The 24,689-nt window shown below is 39.6% G+C and overlaps 1 protein-coding gene across 1 annotated transcript in view; it reads right to left on the reverse strand.

Annotated features, from left to right (window-relative positions):
• Positions 1 to 24,689, reverse strand: part of CAP2 (cyclase associated actin cytoskeleton regulatory protein 2) — a gene marked incomplete at its 3' end in the record, with an annotated part of 64,087 nt that overhangs the window by 9,539 nt on the left and 29,859 nt on the right. Inside the window, exons 4-7 of the mRNA XM_079533237.1 lie at positions 23,876 to 23,953; positions 11,520 to 11,663; positions 11,206 to 11,291; positions 9,439 to 9,544 (exon numbers count right to left, since the gene is read on the reverse strand). Coding sequence (XP_079389363.1) covers positions 9,439 to 9,544; positions 11,206 to 11,291; positions 11,520 to 11,663; positions 23,876 to 23,953 — 414 coding nt within the window. The remainder of the gene's footprint in view (positions 1 to 9,438; positions 9,545 to 11,205; positions 11,292 to 11,519; positions 11,664 to 23,875; positions 23,954 to 24,689) is intronic.

Below are 24,689 nucleotides of genomic sequence, written 5' to 3' on the forward strand. Positions count from 1 at the left end.
TGTGAACCTGCAGCTATAAATTATGTATGCTTTAAGTGAGTAGATTAATGGTAGTACTGGCAGTAGTGGTTAATAACTTGTGGCTTGAGATAAAAATTTGACCTTCTGATTTCCCAACATACTTTATAGCTTCCACCTGCATAAATACAGTAGTGTGATTTTCCAGAAACTTGAATGTGAAAGAGTCATTGTTTGAGGAGCAACTGTCACCTAGAAGCAGAAGCAGCTGACATTCTTTTGTAATTAACACCAATGAAATTCTGCAAAAGCTACAAAGGTGCAGGAGTTATCTGCGTGTTCTGCATACAACACAGAACAGTGGGTCGCTGCCAATCTCTGCTTCAGGTGCTAAAGGCCTATGCCTGATCTATGCAGGAGACTGTGAGCTCAAACGATGATGCTAAGCAGTGTATCAAAGGGCAGTTTTCCAAACAGGAACAAAGGGAAGGGAATGTCCAGTAACCAAAGTAGAAGCAAAACTCAAAGGAATTTAATCGTGGGAAGTGGATGATCCCCCTCCCAGAACTCTGAAAGGACTATCTAGTGAAAACACAAACAAAACAGAAGGATTTTAAATAATCAGATTCAGACGTGGTCTTATGTGACTAGAGAATGTCTAATTTACTTTTCAAGGGCAGAGGTGGGAAAGGATTTGGGCAATTACAAGCATGTTCTTCTTCTAAAGCAGTACTCATGGAGATAAGCCAAGTCTAGTCAAAAACCTCCACTTTTCTTTACAAGCCTGGTCCATCCTCTGAAGTCAGTGGCTATCTACTGAGCTCAAAAGATGTTGGGTTATACATAATAACAGCACAGGAGTGTCACAACTGGGGTTCTTCATTTTTCCTCGTAATCTTGTGAAATCACAGAAATAAGAGATGGACGGAGCCTTTGTTGTAAACTTTTCTGCTTCGTGACAAATTCTTGTTTATGACTGAGTTGCAGCTACAGAAGCTAACAGAACATGGTGACGTTTTCAATTATGTCTAAACATCTATGGCCAGGGTCTGAAAATCTCCTGCCATTCTGAAAACTGTAAACAATTTCAGTCATAATTTAACACAGGCAAAATGAAAAGGCAAGTCAAAGTCTAAAAAGGTTGCTAATGATAGGGCCAGGACTAACTGCTCCACTGTAAATCTACCATCTAATGGCACGGATACATGCAATACGACAATCCTCAAATGAAATAGAGCAGCGTGGAGAAAACATAGAGGTCTGGAAGGCTTGGGAAGGTATACAGAGTCATGCTGCATGGAAAGCTCAATCTCACTCTAGCTTTTATCTTCTTTATTTTTCCATTTTGATTTACCTGATGGAAATCAAGCTAACAGTCAAGTCAATATGAAATTTTTTTGTGGGAGGAGCATCTCAGGGTAACACTCAGAAGGGGATGGAAGGCACAAGTGAACTGGAAATGCAGGAAACACAGTGCACTTCTTGCATTCCCTGCATGCCAGGGAGATTGTGCTGGACTAAAACGCGCTCATGCCAAGGGCAGTTTTAAAACCAGACCAGAGAAGTGGCCAGGAACTTTCTTCTTTTGCTTAGTTTCAACCTCTATTAATGCACAGACCTCAATGTTATCAACCTAAGTCACTGGAAATTGCTTTCCTTTTCTTAGTCATCTTTCTAAGACCACTTAGATCCTCGGGCTCTAGAATATTTCTGAACCAGACTCCTAAACTGTTCTGGTATCTAGCAGTACTTATGTATAGTCCTATCCTATTTCAACTAAAGTGCTCTTCACAAAGTCCATTCATTTCTTTTCTGTATAGCACGGTGTTTACAAGAGCTGCTGGGAATAAAATAGCACGTTATATGCCCACAAAAGTTCATCTTTCCTAAGGCAGCAGGTGCTTACCAGCTTTGCTATTTGCAAACAACTCTTTATATTAACTTCAAGCAGATGTTAACAACAGTGTGTCTTTACACAAAGAGTATTAAGAGCCATTTGGACTAGCAAAGGCGGTTATTTGCAAGCCGCCTTTCTTCCTCTTTTATTTCAGCTGTTTGCCTTGGTAACAGCTGCTGTTCTCAGTGCAGTGGTGTCTGTACACGTCGTGACAAGTTGTGCTGATAGCCAAATGTTCTCATTGCCATGTTGGTGAGGTCATTTTTTTCATCATTTGAAAATATTCCCCTTGAAAGAACTGCGAGGGGGATAGATAGCCTCAGCCTTTCGTTATGAAAATGCAACATAAAAACAAGCCATTAATGTTTAACCTGTCAGCTTTGTATCAGAGTGAACTTGATATGATTTCAATCTTGTTCTGGCTTCCTGAAATATGGGAGAAGGTGTCATTCTCTAAGTCAGGTCCTATCAGGAACAGAGGATGCAGGCCCTGTGTCATGTAGAAATAGTTACGAAGAGGACAAAATATTCCAGAATTCTTCTCTCTGGGAAAAGAAAAATGTCTTTGGCCTCCTTCTAAACTATGATCTGAATGAAGGGACAGGAAGGGGTCAGGGATAGCCTTTGCTGGATAGCCCAGAGCCATCTGCAGAGGCTCAAGAGCTTCCCATTGCCTGTGCCTCAGCCATTTCCCTGGAGCCAGCATCTGAAGCTGCTGACAGCCTTGGTTCTGATAAATGTACATTATCGCCATGGAAGGGTTTGCAGGATTGCAGTACAAGCTCAGAGTAAGCTGTATTTCTACCTTTATCTCATAGGACTGGCAGAAGGGTGAGGTATTTTTTTTTCCTCCAAGCTGTCTGCCTACCTGGCTCAGTGGAATAAAGAAGAGACTGTTTATTTTGGGGGCAGCTGGCTAATTAAAATTCATCTGTGCTGCATCTTATTTAATTCCCTTGAAATTACAGCAGAGATGAGTGAAACCCTTGGCTTCTGGGGAGGTAGGCCTTGCATACAGAGCACGTCTACCAAGGGCTTTCCTTGGAGCACAATGCAGTGGCAGTCTTGTCAGAGAAACACAACAGTGTCTATACAAGTGCTCTGTAGGTCCTAGAGGCTGTATGCAGCTTGACATGCTGTTGTGTTCGTAGTATCGTAACAGCCTAATTAGAACCCTAATTAGAATCTCCTGCCTCTGTCATTGGTTCCCAGTGGCAGCTGGGAAGAGCTGAAATGGAACCATGCAATTTTATCACATGGGCATGCTGCTGTCCTGGGGGAGGATGAGAAGGTCTTGTGAGCCAGGCCCTGTACAAACCACCACAGTATTTCTCTGTGTTTATCTAGCTTTAGCTGACACAGTGCAGCATGTGTACAGGGAGGAACAAAGTTCTTATGGTGGGAACCTAATGTGGAATAATTTAAGTGGACTGTCATCTCTTGTAACTCTAATGGACAGTTTTAACCAAAGACATTATAAATATCTATACAATGCATATAAATAAATTCAGTATGAATGTGCACATGATATATGGTACTTTTGTGTTTGTAACTCACGTTAAGATGTAAGTATCTATCTGTGGCTGAGGCAACAAGTGGCTTAGAAATAGGCATAAAACCCTCCATTTATTGCAAAGCCATCTTTTCAAGGCAGCAGGTAAATAGAAATCTTAACAGGGACTATGTTCTCCTTTAAAAAAAAAAAAAAAAGAAACAAAAAACCCCTCTCGTTTGGTAATCCTAGTTTCACACCTAAAATCACAGCATTCTGTATTGTTCTTGTACATATGCACAGGCAAAGATGAGAACTGTGGAGCTCAAAATATCGTGTGTCAACCTCTGGGAACAGGTGGACTCTGACTTAGGGGCGCAGAGCTCTTGTTAAGGTGTTTGGGTGTGCAAAAGTAGCTTAGCACAACAGTCCTATTACGTACTGTATTTATGCCACCTGTCTGCATGGGGTTCTGCTGCCCTCAGACACAGTTTACTAGATGAAACAGCTGACTTGCAGGGCCTGTAATTGCTGAGAGTTAAATCACAAAACAACAAAAACCAGACTAGGCTCTTTTTTTCTTGTTACTGAGTCCCAGAATTAGTTATCTGTTGAGTTTGCAAACTTTTAAGCCCCTTTTAATTCATTTCTGCCATTTGTCACCTGTTGGGGATTTAAAGTGGTCCTCACATCTTCCCAGGTACCCAGTCAGAAATGTTTTACACAGCCAAGGTCTTCTAAATCATCTGAAAGCCATATCTTAGTGCAGTTGTCAAGGAGGAACTTGCTCCCACAGGTACATTAAACCATCCTATACTTAAACAAAAATCCAGTTAAAAAGAAGATGACTCTACTGCATTACACTGAAGTTTTAATAGATGTTCTTTTTTTCCTTTTCTCTCCATTTTACATGCTTTCAGTTTTCTCTTACCTTTCCCTTTTCCACTGAAACCAGGCTGCATTATGTTACATGTTATGTTTGACAGCTGGTGTCAAACAAACCTCTCCCAGCCTCTTCTTCAACATGTCTGAGCGGTGTTGGGTCACTGATGTTGAAAGGACACCACTGATAGCCAGCAGACATGTATTTTCAGCCATTTTTAAAATAAGGGAATAAAACCACTTTTTTCAAAGGCACTTAATGTCATAGTGGCAAATTCCAACGGAAGCAACTAATTGTAGAGTTGCTAGGATGTTTCTAAAATGATGGGCAACTTTTAGGGCAGTTTCCAAATAAGATGTTGCCTTAAGAAAAGGGATTTTTTTGTATCTTTCTGGTGGCCAGTTTCTAAATTAATCATATAAAAAAGCATGTATGTTGTATATTCTCTGAGAAACAAACAGCTAAAGGGAACAAATTTTTAACATAAAATATAAGGAAAGGAGGAGAGGGAGAGGAAGAGGAAGAAGAAAAGGGAATAAAAGGGAAGAGAAAGAGGCAGAAGAGGCAAAGAAAAGCTATGACAAGAAAAACTGAGCACTCTGAAAAAGTGTGTGTCTTATCCAAGGTATAGACATTTAAATCAGCCTATCCGTGCTGCCATTAGTTCTGTCAGAATGAAGCCTCTGGGATTGCAGTTGCGGCTTTGGATGGAATTTGGCACTACAGTTTTGACCTTTAGCTTCAGTGAAGTGGCTCAGACGATGGCTTCTTGATAAGTGAGTCAAACCAAACAGCACGGAAGAGATACTGTAATGATAATAGAAGGCTTTCGCCTGCAGGATTTGGTCTTTTTCAACTTGTTCACATTGGTATTTAGAGAGTTGATACGTTGCAAGAAAGTATTTTGATAGTACAGGAGACAGGCAGAGCCTTTTAATAGGAAAATGTCTGCAGGTGATTATTCTGGGTGAGCATGAAATGGCCAAAGGTTGCACTGAGGCCAGTGTAATTGCACTCAGGCTGATGTAGGAAGCGTGATGGCCATTTGTAGAACCTGTGGGGAATTTCAACTTTTAAAGAATGTTTTTAGAATAGTATATGGCCATATATATATGTATATTAACGAAAGGAAAAAAGACTTCAGGAGGTCCCTTCCAACCCAAGCCATTCTGTGATTCAGTGGGAATAGATATAAATAAATCTCAACTGATTCAACTACAGCAACTGCTATGCAGATGCAGGCTTCCTGCTAGCAATTTGTTTTGATTTGTAAATGGGGGTGGGAGAGCATTCATTACTTGAGTGTCGTTTTGTGTTCAACCAAACACTGTAAAGAAATTCACCCCTATTTTGTGAATACCTCTTCAAATCCTGCTGTCAAAATTTGTCCTAAATGACAACTGTGTACAAACAGCAAAAACTTACTGCAGCTCTATCTGCAAGTGAGAGGAACATTTAGGACAATTATCCTTGAGCAAGATCTGTTTCCTAACGCTTATTTGATGTACAGGAAACTACAGCAACCTCTCATTATCGCTAGTTGTTTTCTTGCTGCAGAGTTAACCTGCTGTAATAGGAGCAGAAGTTTCACTTCCCCCAGCTTACTCATGCAGTCCTTGTAGCAAACAAACTTTTATGAGGCATTCTTGTGAGCTTATATTACCAGCTGTTCGTTTCTTTACACCACCAAGAGAAAGAAAAAAAAAAGCAAGCAGGGAGGAAAGAAAGAGCTGTGCTTCAATAGAATCCCTTCTTTAGGAGGTGGGGGGAAGGAAAAGGACACTTGCTATTTTCAGTAAAGACTGAAAAAAGGACGTAGGTTACTGTTACAGCTGTACATTTCATGTTTAAGTCAGAAAGCTGTAGCAAGCAAACATGACAGTTGCTGCATGGGTAAAATGCTGCACCGGACATTTACAGCATTTCATTTTTTGCATAGAACTCACTGACACTTCAGAATTTCATATATGGCAGCAAATTAATGCTTGCTTATTTCTATTAGGTGGGTAATTGCTATTGTTCCAATTATCAAGATGCCTTAACTGATATATAGAGAGTATATTGAACTGGTACTCACCACAGGATACATTTATGTGTTTTAGTTTTAGTGCATGTCCTGTAATTTATTAAGACATTTCTGACACTTTTCTCTAAAGTGTCTGCCTGTGTGCTGCTGCCAGAGCCAAGAACTCTACTGTATGTACCAATGATTTGTTACCAAGTTGGCTGCAGCTGCCCTGTGCAGCTTGATGGATGGGTACATGGGGGCTGGAAATTGCACAGCTTTGTGATACTGCCTTGGAGCACGGCCAGAAATGTGTGTGCCACACCATGCTGCATCTATAGATAAAGAGGCCAACTGCCCATTAAAAAAACTGCCCCGTCCTTTTTGGAAGCTCAAGTTTAGCCTGATCTGGGCTGATGCTATTGGTGTTTTGCTGTAGTCCAAACTATAATAATACAGCTCTAAGAAATGCAGTAGTGAATGTTCTCCCTGAATATTGAATTTCTTTAGAAATGCCCAAATATCTCACTTAACAGCTTTCTCTATTAATGCTTCTAGCATTGCTTTGTTGACTTCTGCAGTTAAAGGCTAAATTATTGCTATAGCATACTTAAAACTGTGTACTTACACTGCTCAAAGACTTGCTTTCTTTCTCTCCCTCAAGCAGAATAGCTTTTCTGTATCAACGTCTCCCTTTCATAAATGTACCACCTTCTTAATGTCTTGCCACACTGTTTTTTCCTGTTATGCATATAAGTGGAAGCTGCTGTGTGCCGTGATTAACAACTGTCTGGAATATTTCTACAACTTTTAAATATTGCATTTCATAGAATCATAGAATCATTTGAGGTGGAAGGGACCTTTAAAGGTCACCTAGTCCAACTACCCTGCAAGGAACAGGGACACCTACAAGTGAGATCAGTGCTCGAAGTGTGCTCCAGCCTCACCCTGCACATCTCCAGGGACGGGGCATCCACCACATCTCTGGGCAACCTGGGCAACCCTTATCATAGAGAGCACTTTTCCTTATATCCAATCTAAATCTCACCTCTTTTAGTTTGAAACCATTTCCCCTTTTTCTATCACAGCAAACCCTGCCAAAGAGTCCATCTGCTTCTTTCTTATATCCTCCCTTTCTGTCCAGGCCCTGATTCTGCAGACCTTTGTGCTTAGCTTCACGCAGCATGAATCCGTCACTTTCATTCTCACCTTAAAATGCATTAAAAAATCACAGTATCATTTTAGTAATTCATTGCTTTCATGGAGGTATTTGTTACCAATCTTCATAAAACTATTTAAACAACATCTACACAACAAGGTACTTAAACAACCTGCTAACTTACTGGATTCCAATGTCCTTACACTCACATGAAGTAAAAATTTACCAACCCTTTTCCTGTAGACGTATAACCTTTAACTTAATCTTTCTGGCATACACTAAATGAATGATAGTTCATATGAACCATACCTCCAAGATATCTTCTTTCAAATGAAAGTGATATCCGAATGGAGTGAAAGCAAGGCTTTAGATGTACTAGTGGACTCATCACTCAAGAAATAACAAGCACTGTTCACAGTAAACTACGATTAATACGAACAAACAAGTCACACCTAGATTTGGCTTCAGCAATTTGCTGCACATCTAAAGAAAGGAAAATAGAGAGGTGTGATGGCTGAGATGCATTTAAAACCAGTCAAATACAATCTGCAATAGCCACACTCTCTGTGAGATTACCAGTACTCACAGCAGAGGCTTCCTGCTACGTTGTATAACAAATATAACAAATCTCTATTGCACTACTTCTGTTCTTGTAAAATTCCATTTAATTAAAGATGCACTGATACATGTATCTTTCTTTATTAACAGAACTAAACTTGTTCCAGATTTTAGGATAATTCTGCTAGCAGGATGCTATAATTTCTTACACTTTTCTAACAGTCACTTAAAAATCATCAGCTCTTCTCACACTCACTGATTACAATAGAGTCAGATGTAGCATATATGAAACTTTGTGCTGAATTAAGAAAGAGCATCATATTTAATATTTCAGATTTTTACAACAGAAACCTACAAAGCAGCAGATAATTCCAGTCTTTCAATTGATCAGGTTTAAGTATTTTTGCATTGCTTCAAACTAAAAAGTACACACAGATCTTAGTGTCTCCTGTATTTGAACTTGCATTTGAATACTGTAAGGACTTGTACAGCGTCTGTAGCTGAGAACAAGTAGTGTATGTTCTACATTCTTTCATATGATTATCTCCTCCATACGTGGGAGATGAAGAAACTTCTCCAGATACCATGTTAATATACATTCTATCATAAAGATCTGTTTCACTTCCTTGTGTTGTCACCGTGATTTGGGTCTGAGAATTAAGTTATCTGATGGTCTATGTCAGCCCACTTAACAATCTTTCAATTAAAAATAAAAATGTTTGCCTGTACAGAAGTGATAGTCTTGGTATGAATGACTGTATGTGCAAGTATGTGTGTGCACTGGTAAGGTTAGAAAATTATGACAGAAAATCTTGTAACTTGGTAAGAAATGTGAGTACATTATTCCAATCTTATATAGAACATTGCATGAATGCAGACTATTGACATAAACTCTCACCTTTATGTCTAACAAAATTCATTCCTACTGTTTTTTACTTCTTTTAGAGAACAATATTCATTGTGGTCATCTCGTTATGCGTTTCAGATGTATCACCCAGAGATGCTGATACGGAGAGCATAAATAGCACAGTTATACATGCTATCTCTCTGAATATATATATGAAATATATATATTTCAGAAATTATCTCTGTATGTATAAAATACTCATTTTATACAGTTGACTATCTGTGGACTAAGAACTTGGCATGAATTCCCTGTGTTTCTTTTTCCTGCGTTCCACTGTATCTGGCCTGGAGAACTGTGCCTGTCTTTCCTCGCTATCTGCAACTGGGAATTATAGTTGTAATCATCCCAAACAAATCTTTGTTTCTCAAAAACTGTACCACAGTGGCCTGATAGATCAACTTCGCCTGTCTTTCAGGCTTCTGTCATCTTGGCTAGGAAGTTCTTTGGCCATGAGTTCTGTTTCTCACCTGGGTGTGTATTTTTCTAAGTTAATGACCTACATTAGAAGTCAGATTGGTTGCTTATATTTTATGTGGGGTTTTTTTGGTTTTTTTTTGTGAAACAGTAAAGGGTGCTTACAGTTTTACTCCAGGTGAGACCTGTAGTATGATGTTCTTTGATATATGCTTGAAGATCAGACCAGATGTTCAAGTAGGACTTCACCCAATCAACATGACGTGTATCACTGTAAAAAACAGAAACAATATTTATATCTGTGTTTGTACTTCAAATCAGAAAATGCTGCTATTCATGCTTAAAGCAAATAAAGCCTGCAGCCATGGACAAACCAGTCAGCAGGCAGCAAGTCAGCACAGTGCTGAAGATACTCAGGCCTATTACACTGCAAAGTTTTCAGGCCCTTCCAGAGGACAAAGAAGGGCAAAGGTGCCTCTAGCACAGCCTGCTGGTAGGGTGTTACGTGTTACCTCCTCTTGTTCAAACTCACAGTCAACTGAAGAAGCACTGAAGCTATCTGGAACTTGGTAGCAGCTTCCTGGACTCAACTCTGAATTTTAGAAAATGAACTATTTGTGGGTTACCTACAGTGCTCTAGCTCCCAAGTTCCTATGTAGCCAGTGTGATACTAGCTCATGTAATAGGCATCTGACTGAAAAACTGATACATCAAGAATTTTTATACAAATTAAAAGTTGCCTCTGGAATCATTATTTGGAAGGCTTAAGTCTTCCACTGGTACATTAAGTGTGAACAAGAAGTACATACAGATAGAGAAACTGCTTGTAAGATGTGGTCCTTACTTAGGGAACTCCACGTAAGAATAATTACTGAAGAGTGACTGCCATGGAGTGGATGCTCACAAGTGCTTGGGTACCTACCCCCTGTTTATTTCCTTGGGAGCTTGATGTTTAATACAGCTGAAGATCTGGGACAGTGGGTTTAATCCAAGGCCTAGGGAAGTCAAGAGACAGCTTTCCACTGCTTTGGAAGACATTGTGATCTGGTCAAATATTCAGTTAAAAACATGGGAAGAATTCCTTTTTAAGAGAAGAGCTAACTTTATGCCTAGCTAATGCACCCTCCTTATACCTTGATGTGAGATTTTATTTTGCTTTAGGATAAGTACCTCCAAAACTACTTTGTAAAAATGTTCAGTTACCTCGAGCACGTCAACTAAGGCTTCAAAAATAATATATAATATATATTTCACACACATAGTACATACAGAAGAAACTGAAATCTATACATAAAATTACATATTTAAATACATAAGTATATAAAGTTTTCCTTGCTAAAGAGAAGAAACTCGACTGCAAACACTATTTTTCACTGAGGATATAAAAATAAAAAGCCAAAATCTGGCCTCCAAAAGTACCAAACAAACAGGATTTATACATGACGTTTGTTAAGAGTGCATGGAAAGGACCTACACTTATTCTCTTTTTTGATCTTATTCATGGAACTGTTCTGTGAATTCCCTGTGCTCTTTAAGAACAATGCAGTAGTGCAGAAAAAAATCACTTTGAAAGCTATGAGAGTAGATGCTCAACTGTACACACTAAGCATGTAAACACGCATTTCCAAGCGGAGACTAAAAACAGCAACAGTTTGAGTGCACAAGTGAGACAGAGACACATAGCAGCTCGTTGGCCAACATTCTGGCACTCCCGAAAATTAATCATATTAACTTGCAGAGAACAAAAGCCAGCATTGCTGGTCTAAGATGAGGAGGGGAAAACAAGCTGCTGTGATCAGATTTTAGCAAATGCTTTTTTGTTTACAAAATGTTTTTTTGTGTGTGTGTGTGGTGGGATTGTGAACCCTGTTAGTGTGGTTAATGCTCTCTTCTCTCATGGTGGCTAGTAGATACTGGGGCTTTGCAACATACCTGTGCTTGTAGTCCTTTAATACCCTGTTTGTATAAAAGGTGGCAGCATCATTCATCTCCTTGACATAAGGGCCTGGTTTAGGAGACTAGGACCATCAACCCACGGTAGCAGGAAACAACAGAAGGAGAAAGGAGGTAAAACATTAGTCAGACACCTTCCCTGATATATTAGGTATAATATAAAGCAGCTTCTTGGATGTAGTAGAGTGAAGAACTATGCAGATGAGACTACAAAGTTCTGCAAGATCTGGACCTTTCTCTGGGCCACATCCAGTGGATTGGCAGCCCTCCCAGCTGGCCTATGTGTGACTTACCACTGCGATCCAGCCGAGCGCAGGAATGCTTTCACTGACGGCTGAGAGATGGTTGAACATTTGACTTCCTCTGTTTCTTTCTCTGAAGTTCTGTATTTCCTGAATCTTCTCTGATATTGGTTTGAGAAGCACTGCCACTTCATTCTGCAAGAAAAAAAGAAAACGCTGCTGTTAACAATCGGCGGGCCAAAAACACCCTACGGTGTAACGTTGTCCTCCCTGCCCATCGTGTTAACAGTGGGAGGAAAAGGAAAGCATATTCTCCACATTAAAGTAACAGTTTAATTACCCTGCTCTGGCTGTAGCAGCAAAGTGCACTGGCATTAACTATTAATAACGTGATGCAGCAAAAATTGTTCTCAGCACTGGCAGCATTTTTACACGCCATCCTGGTTAAGGCCCATAGAGACCCCGCATCTCAGAGTTTTAGCATTTTTCATGTGATCTTTCTGGAGCTTTTTCAGAGTTTTTACACTGGCTGGAGCTTTTCATATTAATCACCACGCTGTTCTTTCCATAAGAAACAAATTACCTGTTAGTTAGTGACCCCTTATCATCTGGCGACAAGATTTAGAAAGTAATACAGTGAAGGTAATATCCATTTTAGTTCTCCCTACTGGTAAGTTTTAATGTTTAAATTTCCCTTGGCTGCAAGTAATATGGGAATGCTTCATGGGAAACACACTGCCTGCAAGGCATGGCTTGGAGAAATTCCCCTGTGTTAATCAGAAAGGAATGGTATCCAGGGGAATGACTGTTGAGCGGAAGGCACAGTGTCTGGAGTGAGGAGAAAAGCAGAATGAATGTAAAAGCTATCCAAGCTCTTCTCCTCTGCAAAGTGAATGTTAATCACACAGATTCAGTGTCTCAGAAAAACTAATTTGGAGCACTTACTTGCTGGGAAAAATTCTTCCACTCAGAACAACGCATTCATGGGAGAAACAGTCATTAGTTTACAAGCAAAAGAGCTGCTGAATTTTGCAACTTTGTAATATGTTTCTAGAAAAACAGTCAAAATCTTTATTGCAAAAGTATGCCTGCAGAACCCATACTATGTCCCACCAAAGAGAGTGCCCCATTCTGAGTTTCCCTGACTCTTCACTCAGAAGTCACTCAAGATATTATTTTCCTGACAAAGTAGCAGAACTCTGTACTTTCTACTCACCTTTTTTTTTCCTCAGGAGTCCTTGTTTAGTGGATGTGTTTGCCAGAGGAAACTAATGCTCATAATTTCGAGGACTGTCCTGTTATCACACAAAACAGTGTGTATATACCTGCTACTTGGTCTCTACATTACATCTTTCCAGCTTCCCGTGAGACCTCAGCTTCACAGAATATTATGTCATAGAATTATAGAATCATGGAGTAGCTTGGGTTGGGATGGACCTCGAAGATCGTGTCACCTGAAAATAAGCATGTTTGCTATGGATCGAGAAAACTCAAAAGACACTCGTCAAGATAGGACAAAAATAGGTTATGAATTTTGAAAAGAATTTTGATCCAACAACGGAGCCTTAATATTTTAGTGGTAATGTAGTTTTGAGAAAGGCTTGGGCATCTCAAGTAAATGGGAATATTTGGTCTTCTCCTGCAGCAAAGTGGGCTGGGAGAAAACCAGTGTTTACAGTACTACTAGGAGATGGAAAGATTTTTGTTTATGACTTAATGACCAGATAAGTCATTAAGTCTGAAAGAGCCCCGAAACCTCTGCGATTTACAGTCAAGAAAAATTGATTCTGTGTCCTGCAGGAACTCCTCCTCCTAATTTTTCTTGTTTACAACACACTGCAGCTGGTTGGTTCTTTGGTTGTTTTTAGGGAAATTTTAAGTATGACAGCAGTTAGCAAAACTGAAATTGAAGACAGTGCTTGTTCTGCTTTGAAATGATGCCAGTTTTCCTCCTATAAAGTTGAAGGGATATTTACAGTCTTTGGCTTATTGTGAGTCTTCATGGTCCAGTTCCAGACAGAGAGAATATCAGGACTAAAAATACAGCTGTGCAGATGCCTGGCATATCTAGAAAGCGCTGGGAGGCAGCACGCTTCTGTGGATAGGGCACTGAAGTGGGAGTCTGAAAAGGGAGGTTCTGTTTGCAGCTCTTCCACCAAATTCCTGTCGGATTTTAGGAAAGCAGAGTTACCTTTCTGTGCTCCAGCTTCCTCTATATAAAGCACTGTTAATATAACTGATTGCCTTTGGAGAACATTTTAATATTTGTATTTATTTTGATAAGAAGGCAACATCAGGGCTGAACATTTTCCTCAGTGGGAACCTAAGAGCTGCCCCTCCTCCTACTCCGCTTACAATGTTGGAAAAACTCCCAACCACTTTTGTGAAGGTTTCCTCTCACTGGTACAGACAGTATTTCTGTGCCTCAGAACACAGGACTTAACCTGTAGGGAATCAACTGTTAAGAACATTGTAGTGAATGGAAGTAATTTCACAGAAGTTCAGTGTAAGAATTTTAAAGGCAAATAATAAATTGCTAAGGGAAGTAGCTCAAAGAAATCATTCACTTGGCAAAGAACCACAAAGGGCTTGAGGATATCTTCAGCTCTATCCTGTCTATTTTGCACTGTAAGAACAGTATAGCTTACCTTCCCTTCTCTGAGCACTTATCCCATCTTGAAATGATTTCTGCTTGTCTGGATGACTGTGCACTCTGTGTGTGTGTGTGTGAGCTTCTTCTGATCTGAGCTTCTGTGTAATGGTCAGGAATGAAGGAATACAGGCCTGCACAGAACCACTTGAGTCTTGTCTCCATGCAGTTGATTCAAAACTTTTAGTTAGTGATTAGACTGCAGATGAATTATAGTGTATATGGCATATGGATATAGAAAGGTTTGTTAATTCTGGCACGAATCAGTCTTGTTTGGCTCTACAGTCGTGCTAAGGGTTCTAGGAGAATGATCTCTTCATGGTAATGACTATAAGAACAGCTACTAATTAACCGATTGTCCATATTGTATCTCTAGGAAAAAATGAATTCAAGGAGATGAATCAGAGCCGTTGGAAAAATCTGCAGCATGCCTTTGGCATGTGCCAGATAAGATGTCTTGTCATTTAAGACACAGCACAGTTGTTTAACAGAATTTTAACAGTCTCTGTATGAACACTATTCCTATTATAAGATCAGTTTTGCTGAAATGTTTAAAAATGCAACAATGGCATAACATAAAAATACCAAAAATAATTCCTGTATTCCTTTGTTCCTTCTTAATGATTATTAGAACCAGACTGTCTTTTCAAATATTAATACCCAAACAACTAATCAGCTTCGATCCACGACTCTTAATAGAAAATCAAGAATAGTGAGACTACTGCACTGAGTAGGAAAAAAACAACAACAAAAAAGTTACAGAATACAAAAAGAAGTGCCTTAGGCTTTGGATTCAGAGGTTGAACAGTCCAGGCCCACTCTTACAGAATGGCCTGGAATACCAGTATTCCCACAGAACCTACTGAACACATTTTTTTTCCTTCAGATTCTTCATAATACTCACAGAAATTCCACCAGTGACAGGTTAACAGGACTGAGGCAAGTGGATTTAATTCAGAGAAGGGCCAAACTGTTGTATTTTGGAATGTGACTATTAAGGCACAATAAAACTGCTTAAATATGCATAATAAAGCTTGCTTAACCTTTGGCTGCTGGACCAAGCGACTGTTGAAAACCTCAGGCTTCACTGGAGAAAACAGTATTTTCTCAGGTATTTTCTCAGGATCGTTGTTGTCCAGAAGCCTGCCAGCATGAATCGCAACAACACAAAACCCAGCAGGTAAATAAAAATACAGCTCTTAAAGAACTTATGTACTTTCTGGCTAATGTTACGTGGTGTTGAGGGTTGAGATTGTTAACTGAAGAATTTTTATGTTGATGGGTGGTGACTTTTCAACCTCACTATTAAAATGTTTAAGCCAACCCAGCCTTCTGTGAAAAAAACATGGCCAGGGAACAAGTACTCTTTTAAGTTGTGTTAAATGAGGGGGTGGCAGCCTTTGGGATAGGACCAGTAAAAGAAAACTGAGAACATCTGAGACCAACAGGGCCTTCATTTTACTCTGCTGCAGCCTGAACAACCTTAATTCTATGCTGTCTCCATTCCACAGTCCTATTATTTTCTTCCATCAGTTCAAAATCTCCGTTGCATTTGCATTATATTTTTCACAGGCAAGTCTGAAGCAGAGTTGATTTGAATCATCTGTCTTTGTGCATGTTGGCAAATAGTGCAGCCTAGTAGGAATGGATCTGTAAAGCAAAACAGTTGGTGCTGAGGACCTGGCATTCACACTGTATGCATCTCTGGGGGGTTATTTTGGACTAGCTGTAAACTGTAGTTGAGGTGCTCTATGAGAGTGCAGCAATCCTCCATTTAACGTCATCAGAAAGGTACCCATTTTGCACATCCTCAGACTGCGGTGTGATCACAGCACAGTAAGTAGAGCTGATTTGGAGAAAAAGCATTACGCCCCTGTGAATTAAAACAGTAATGTAGATTCAGCCATTCTATCTATGTTAACAACCTAGTACGGTCCCATCCCACGCTTTCATGGGGTGAAAGATGTCATGGACAGCATCCACCACATGCAGGTCTAACAGCTTAAGGAATGAGGATCTGCTCTCTCAGCTGAGACTTAATTTCCTCTATTGTAACTGAAGAAAGTGATATGCCTCAGGAATTCTTTCTGTCTTTAATAGATGTTACAGTGTGAAGATTCCACTCAAGATGTGCTGCCATTAACTGTAAAGAAGGCCCAGAAGGACACCTTAAGCAAGATGCCTGCCTTGACTCTTAATGCTGATGAGCACAATCTCGTTCTGTTCTGTATGTTGCACCCTAACATATAGAACAGTAGTTTTAGTGACCACCAGCGAAGCGCGTTTCTTCTATGGATGGCTCTGATATGAAACTAAAATAGTTTCAGGTCAACTGTACTTTCCCATATTTTGTAGGAGGCAAACTACAAGGAAGACTTGAAAATTGGAGCTGATCCCTTTTTTGGCATACAAGTGGTATCAGAAGGGCTTATCTTTTCTGTTGCGTCTGTGTATGTGAATGGAATCAGTGCTCAAATTAGGGTGAGGAATAATCTTTCTACGGAGTATATGGAAAACATTTTTTTTCAGGGGTGAATCTAAGCTAGTTCATAACTTTCAGCCTCCAAGTAATGCTGCTTGTAGTGAAAATCTGGATTGCTCAGACACTTACATTTTTTTCTTTACCTCATTTTTCCAGTGAAACACTCAGGTTTTTTTTTTTTTTATTGGCTGCCACCAAACTTCTCTTCACTGCTTATCTCCATCTCTTGTAGCATGAAGTGTTTCACATCACAGTGTTTCATATTCCCATTTCACACCACAGTGTAACCTACTGCACGTGAACCCAGTGGTTCACATTCCCATCCTTAGAATATACTGATATTTCTAGGGTTCAGAGGTCTCTTAGCTAATGACAGAGAGAGCTTAATTTATTTTGGTCTCGTTTTCTTAGCCTGTACATTTTCAGCATAGTGGTATAACAAGTATTTGTCGATAGTACAGGTTTTGCCACTTCAACTCACTGCTGTGCAGCAGGACTACGGCACAGGGAGATAAATGTGCAGAAATGTCTCGTCAGCTTCATCCACACGGAAGCTTAGACACATTTGTGTGCTTCCAAAGTGACTTAATTGGTATTTGGCATTTATTCCTCTTAGCACATAAATTCTCAATCTAACAGCCAAGTTGAGCTGTAGCAATTTTGTGCTTGTGAAAAAAATGGGAACACAAAAACCGAATCCCACATGACAAATTTAGTCATTTTGAAATGCTAACTCTTAAGAAAGGTAAATGGAGAAGAACATCAAAGAGAATAGCTGCTAACCTGTGGAGAAATCCAGGGCCTGATAGGAGCCACATGCAGCAGTTTGCAGCAGTGCCAAATCACACTCTATGCTTTTGGACAACACTGTTTTTTAAATAGACTTCAGTGCTCTCTATATTGTTTTCCTTTCCACTGCAGATCCTCAGCAGCACCTTTAGCACGGAAGGGTGCCTCCTGCTTGAGGCACACAGGCCAAAAACCATCCCACATATCATCAACAAGAAAATTACACACATGAATTGTTTCCAGCCTATTGATTTACTCCTTGATCTTTGCTGCTGCGATCGCAGTCCATGCCAATGGGCCCTAGGCCATCTGAATTAGCAACATTCTTTCAGAAAATGGTATTGTATGGAGCCACAATTGTTCTGTGCATAACATCTGAGATCTCACAAGTTTTTGTTAAGGCTGGTTAGGTTCCACATAGGTATCTGCCGGCACAGATATGCTAGATGCTCGGACATTCACGTGGTTCACCTGAGATCTCCCTAGTGAAAAAATATAAAACTGACAAGTTCAATAAGTAGTCTATGAATGAGCATAACTCTCAGAATTCAAAAGTTAGTTATTGTGGTCCAATTTATTCCAAAATGAATTCAGAAAACTTTGGAATCAACCGCGAACCTGAAAAGCCCTTCTTTTCAGTTGGCTGTTGCCTAAATCTTTCCCTCTTAGCAGCTCACACGTAATCTAAAAATCCTGGGAAACAATTGGGGAGCACAGGTACAGGAGGGTATTGTTTTGGATTTGCATTTAACGGAACTAAAGAACATTATGCTAAGTGGGAAAGGGGGTGTCCCAGCAGCACAGTTCACTGGGCTCTTACATGACATAGTTTGAATATGAGCATTGCTAGAGGGATCGAAAACTAGTCTGGTGATTTTAGGACATTATTTGAGGGCACAGCAGTAAGAGCCTATGGGATCCCCAAATCTAGTTAGCGGGTATATCAAATGAAGAGCTAGGTCATATGTGGAGTGCCATCTTGGCTGATGTCTTCCTTATATGGTGATACTGTTCTTAATCCCAGTATTGATGTATGAAGTAAAACAAGGGAAGAAGCCTGTGCTTACTGGAGCCTGGCTTTTGCACTGGGCATTGGAATGCTGGAGAGTCTCTGCTTGACGGTGTTGGCATGAGCCAGTCTAGACGTGTGTGCTGATGTGCATCTCTGCCTCTGCTTCCCTGCCGTAGTGACTGGGAGATGTGGCACCAATCTGACCCTTCTGTGTTCTCTGGATCCTGAGGTGTCTCTGGGCCTTCTTACAGCCAACTGCTCAGCTTGCGGGACAGAACTGAATTTCACTTGCGTCATTCTTTTCACTAAGGGATTATCAATTTGGGAGTTTTGGTAAACACAAGCGAGGAAAGAGACATGGTACAAGAATACCTACAGATATTAACTACACTATCAGAAAATATCATGAGCTTATGCTGCTTAAATGCTATCTAACACTTTTGAGACAACATTATGAGGTAATAGGTGCCAAGGGGTTATCTGGCAATACACCTGCAACAAAGAAATAATCGAAGATGAAAGCCAGTCTGAAACTAAGAGTTAGCAACAATATCCAGAAATGAGCCTGTGAACACAGCAAGGCAGCAGAATAGCAACTGGAAACTGTCAGTTGGTCCATTGCTGTGGCTGAGACCACACATCTCATGCAGTTGTAGGCGTGCTGATAACAGAAATATGTTAACAGTTTGACAAGATTTCAGAGAAAAGGATGGGGGAAGGGGTTCCCTTTGGAGCTCAGGACTCTCAGGGTCTGTCCATGTCACTCTTCGGCACCTTCTGTAAGTTTGAGACCTGAGGACCTTAAAAGGACTGAACCAAATTCTTCCTTAAGCTATTTCTAGATGCAAAGGTGAAGCTTTGCAGCAGTCAACCAACTAAGTAGAGTGGCAGCAAAACTTGGCTCAAACTCTTTAGCATAAGTAAGTAATGAAAGAAATGGAGAATATACTGCTCTTTATATTTTTGGAAAAAAAGTAAGGGTGATTCTGGGAGGTATGGGGAAAAACAGTGGGAAATGGAATGACGTAAGCAAAAACCAAGTCAATATAATTAGAAAACAAAATCCTGCTAGGATGCAGGACTCCAAGGAGTTCTGTTACCAGAGTGATTTAAAAATAGGAGAAAAAAAATGACTAATCCTAAATTGAAGCAGAGTATGAAAGTGTAAATCTCCATCTTTAATTTCTAGAAGAAAAAATCTGAGAATAACTCTATTTAGAGAAATGACCAGAACTATTCTGTTTCTACAATGGAATTTTTGCTTGACTATGAAGAAATTAAAAACGTCAGAATTTGTTTCCATGGTTCTCGTTCCAACTTCAAATACAGTTTCCTGGGTTTATGTTTTTCCACTTTTCCAGGAAAAAAAGGAAAAAAGAAGGCCTTCTCTCACCTCTCACTTCCCCATGCATACATTCTGGATAGTTAAGCAGGTATTTCATTGGAATGTTTGTCTAACCATGTTAGTAATTAAATCCATGAGTTCTGCCAGTCACATGAACTCAGCATTTTATTTTAGTTCAATGAGGAGTTACGTAAGCATTTATAGTCTGAACTGCATTCGTCACTGTTTGCAGTGCTTCTTACCACGGGATGCATTCGTCCTGAGTTTTGCCTAATTGCAAGGACATTTGTCTGTTTGTGGGAAGGCTTAAGATATGCTAAAACACTTAAAAGTTTCAAGTCACCAATGTCAATTTATGTACCATGCTTCATTAACTAAAACTAACCCCCTTCACATAACAGCTCAGAGGATCAAAGTAAATGTGTGTAGCTCCCATTAAACACAGCAGCATCTTACCTTATTCTATCATTATTTGTTACTGTGAGCTTCAGAATTAATAACTAAAAACAACAATATATAAATAATATAAAAATAATACATGAATACACTGTTAAATATTGCATAGAATATTATATCACTAATAAAATGTGTAATTTAAAATTATTTGAACATTTAAAATGAAATGAAGCAACCTATAAAGAGGAGATGATATAAGTTACTGTTGACAAGGAGTTTAGTGCAGTGCCTCATATGTTTGGTGCAGTGATCTCGTGTTTGTGTACAAGATCCTGAATTTAAAAACTTGTAAAAGAGTTGCTTAGGAAGGCTAATAACTTTTAACATTATTATACAACATAATAATTTTTCAGTCATAATTGTATTTGATTCAAACTACTGGGAGAAGAAAATTCACATCCAAAACATGTATCATAAATGTTTTGTGAAGGTGATGGTTGACGTTCCTTTAACACATTATCTTCTGAATTGCCCCAGCAACATCCTCTCCAAATACCTTTTCAAAAACATCTCCCAGAATAAATTGACAACGTGATTTGTTTTCCATTCGCCATCTTCTTTCTGCTATCTCTATATAATAAACAACTTCCTACAGACTTTTATTTTCAACATTTGAGGTTTGATGGCAGAATGTAATTTCTGAGAAGCAGATGAACTCAAGTATTCGCTCTTGCTGAATGAGCCTGCACCCAGCAGCCGTTAACTGGGACATACATAAACAGGAATATCAAACGGTGGTTTTGCCATGTGATCTCTTCCACTGCACACACAAATATAGAACATGACCATAAAAAGTAACAGAACATGCTCTCTGCTAAGTAATTTATTGCAGTTGATGCTAGATCGGTATGCCAGCTGGAATTACCTTCCCAGCTCCTACTGTTTTCACATATACAGATAATAGAGGCTATGCGCTGCAGCAGATTCCAATGAAAAAATATCAGCTTTATTATCAAGGAGCAAAACTCTGCAGAAGCAGCTTAAGCAAGCTGAACTGAAAATGTTGCTAGTGACTCACAGAAGGAGCTCAAGATCTGAAAGAACACTTCAGCCTGCAACATTTTCACAGAGGGGAAAATTTTGCTTGTTGTGTGATACGTATTTCTCTTCCTTTTTTGCTAAGCACAGAAAAGTCTAAGGATCATGATACGTGTAGGAGCTTTCTTTTAGTTTGAATTCCTTGTTCATTAGTTTATAAGCTGCAAGAGCTGAGCTAATTTATTTTTGCAGGGCATTTTCCCCTCCCCCTTTTTTTTTTTTAAAGGCACCACGTATGACATCCCAACATGACAGGAACTCACTAAATCCCCTCAGTCTCCACACCGCTGTCTCTGAATGTCTGCAAAGCTACTATGCCATAATCGCAGCCCGCTGGCTCATTCACAGCTTTACATTATAAAGCAAACAGTCTAGACAGCTGAATGACAGAATTACTCTCTTTTCTCTTGCATTTATAGATATGCTGTCATCTTCATTTGCTTTTCTCTACCCTGTGCATTCTGATACACTAATGACTAGCTTTCCTGTTTGGATTCCACACTGACTCTGTGGCTCTAGGCTGTAAATACAACCAGAGCCCAGATGACATTGCATCAATAAAGTCCTGGGGGGGGAAGGACCCCTGATTCTTTCCCTCCCTGGCGTTATCTGGTGTTAACTGGCTTTTTCAAAACTGTTAACCAATACAGCTTTGCAAAAGGATTCTTTTCCCCACTGAGATGGAGATATAAAAAGCCTGATGCTTTTTGTGCTGTCGGTCTCTGCAGTGGAGCATGCTATTCAAGTTGCATACAATAGGCAGCCTTCAACTAGTTTCAGGTTGTCTGCTTTATAGCTGCATGTAGGACCGTGCAAAAAGTATGTGCAAAAAAGAGGAGAGGAATTAACAACTGTACAGTTTTGGATGTCTATCAAAAACCTATCCAAAAATGCACCTAACAGTCTTCACTTTGAAAAACTTTCAGTAATTGGATTGGGTTTGTTGTCACTGAGAAACGAACCTTAACCTGTAATATTCCTGCCATTGTAACATATGTGTCACCTGGCACTTCCTCTGACCTAAAAGATAATTCAATGATAAAAAAATACTTTTTTTTGCCATCAACAAGCTGAACAATTCTATGCAAGCCTGATAATGCCCAGCTATACATGTGGCCAACTGTGGTTATATTTATGGCAAGGTTTTTATTATTTGTTGCTTTTCTTAATGCTTCTGCAGCTGCCGTTCTGGATCGCAGGAGAATCTCTTTTTACACTTGTTCTTTTTTTTTTTTTCTTTGCTTGTTTTGTTGCCATTTTAAAATGAAAGTTTCTGAACTTTACAGCTGAAGAAATATCAAATTTTTGACATCAGGTTCAGAAAATGTTAGGGATAAAATTGAGGAGAAGCCACTCCAATTCCAATTGAAAAGCAGAGAAAATCAGACTGGTAGCACATCACCAAGCAGTGAGCCAGAGCTTTAACTTTCACCAGAGGGGGACAATGCCAACAATCTGGAGCACTGCATTACTTTAGTGGCCGTTGGAGATTGTTCATTGGGGAATATTTTACCAGCAAGCACAAAGAGTTTTGTGGGCCTCTGGGTGCAACTGTGTTCACAGCCAATACAAATGACTTCTTGAGGCCTGTACCAGCGGGAATTTTGCCGGTTCTCTGCAAATCATGACTCACTTTTACTCTCTGAGATCAGGGACAGATGGAAAAACAACAGATCCCTTCCCTTGCTTGGAACTCCATAAATCAAAAGTCTCATCTGGAATATCTGTGCTTTTCTTTTTCTTTTTTTTCCTTGAGTACATTAAAAGATACTGATTAGTAACACTTTCAATTTGTATCTCTACGATCCACAGTGACAGCAAAATTTCAATAATCCATCCTAGTTGCAGAGAGCTCAGATTTGAGAATACAGAATCTAGTGAACTATGAGCTACCAGAAAAAGACAGAACGGAAGGCTGTGCAAGTAGAGTCTTCATTCTCTGCACACTCACAGAAGGAAGGTTGGAGAACAGTCCCACAGAAGGGCTGCCCAATCATTGTTCCCAGGACTCACACAGTGCTGCTATCCAAAACTTTGTGCCCTGCCGAAACCACAAATGACATTTCATTTCATTTCAAATGACATTTCTTAACAACTCCACAGTCTCCCTGAGCCTTCTAGTTGTGAAAGCTTACCACTAAAGTAAATAAATCAATTTGATCTAAAATGCCTTTTCCCTTTCTTGATGAAAAGCATTGCCTCTTCCAAAATCAGACTAATCCAGAGCTCTGAGAGTATTCAGTCTAGGGGCTAGTATTGATCTTTTTTTCTTTCAATAGCTTATTCCCTAACTTCCAAGTCTATTACACAACATCCCTGTGGGGTAGCAAGAAGTCATTATATTGCCTAGTGTCTTCAGCTTCCAGAGAAAAACTGATCCTACTTACAGCCCTATAATGGAAACCTCCTTTGCTTTCTACAGTGATGTTATATGTATTGGTTCAGAAAAATTCCTTCACTCTGGTTATTGTAAACTTTCTGGTTATTGCAGTACCATGCTAATAACACTAAAAGCAAGCATCTAAGTACACTGTATAAAGTAAGAGATAGAAGCAAATGCAGGGATGATACAAAACATGCAGGAAGACAGCCTTTTGATGCAGTGACTCTTGAAACTGTAGGTCAGTTTTCTTACCTCTTGAGGCTCTTGACATTGAGATGCTAACACCAGGAAAGATCTCTGTGCTTGGAAAGCAGCACGTACCATCTCTGCCTGTAAGGAAAGGAGATAAGTTAAATCTTAGCCTGTGACCTCCAGTACTTCTCTTTGGCAGCTCAAAGTCAAGTGTGACAGCTCAAACTTTTCTTGCTGTTTCTCATCTAAATCACAGCAATGCTGACTGGAAAAAATGTACTATAGTGGCTTAGCTATATATATATATATATATATATGAAATCTCAGGTTAGGCTTCCTATCTTCTTCAGATAGGAAATAAAACAAGTTGATATGCAGCCTTTTGCTTATCATTTTAAGATAAGTCACGGAAGGACTTAATTTTACCACTTCGGAGAATGTTCAGACATTTTGATGGCAATGTAATGGCAGTGTTTATACTCAGAGTGCAAGATAACAACTTACTACTGCTGAGACCTGCAGCCTGCAAACTTTCTGTTGAATGATACCTTAGGCTGTAGTGATGTTCAAGAAGAGTTGAGTTTGGCATATTTATTGAGAGATGAGCTGTTAACTCATTCCTTTCCTGTATTTCCCTGTGCAGACCCTAAGACTGATGGCTACGAGAGATGAGGGTGGCTGAGGATTTTTGAGCAATTTCCCCCCACTGAACTCTAGAATTTGGACTAAATCTGCAAATCTGACAAATTTGTTTTTGAACACTACACATTTTTCTTCTATTATGAATGATGTATGTTGTTTTGAATCTAATCAGTATTTCAGTATTACCTATATCTTATTCAAGTGGATGAGTAAAGACTTAGAATGATGAGTT

This window comes from Tetrao urogallus (genome assembly GCF_951394365.1).
Source record: "Tetrao urogallus genome assembly, chromosome: 3".
In the NCBI taxonomy this organism is placed as follows: Eukaryota; Metazoa; Chordata; class Aves; order Galliformes; family Phasianidae; genus Tetrao; species Tetrao urogallus.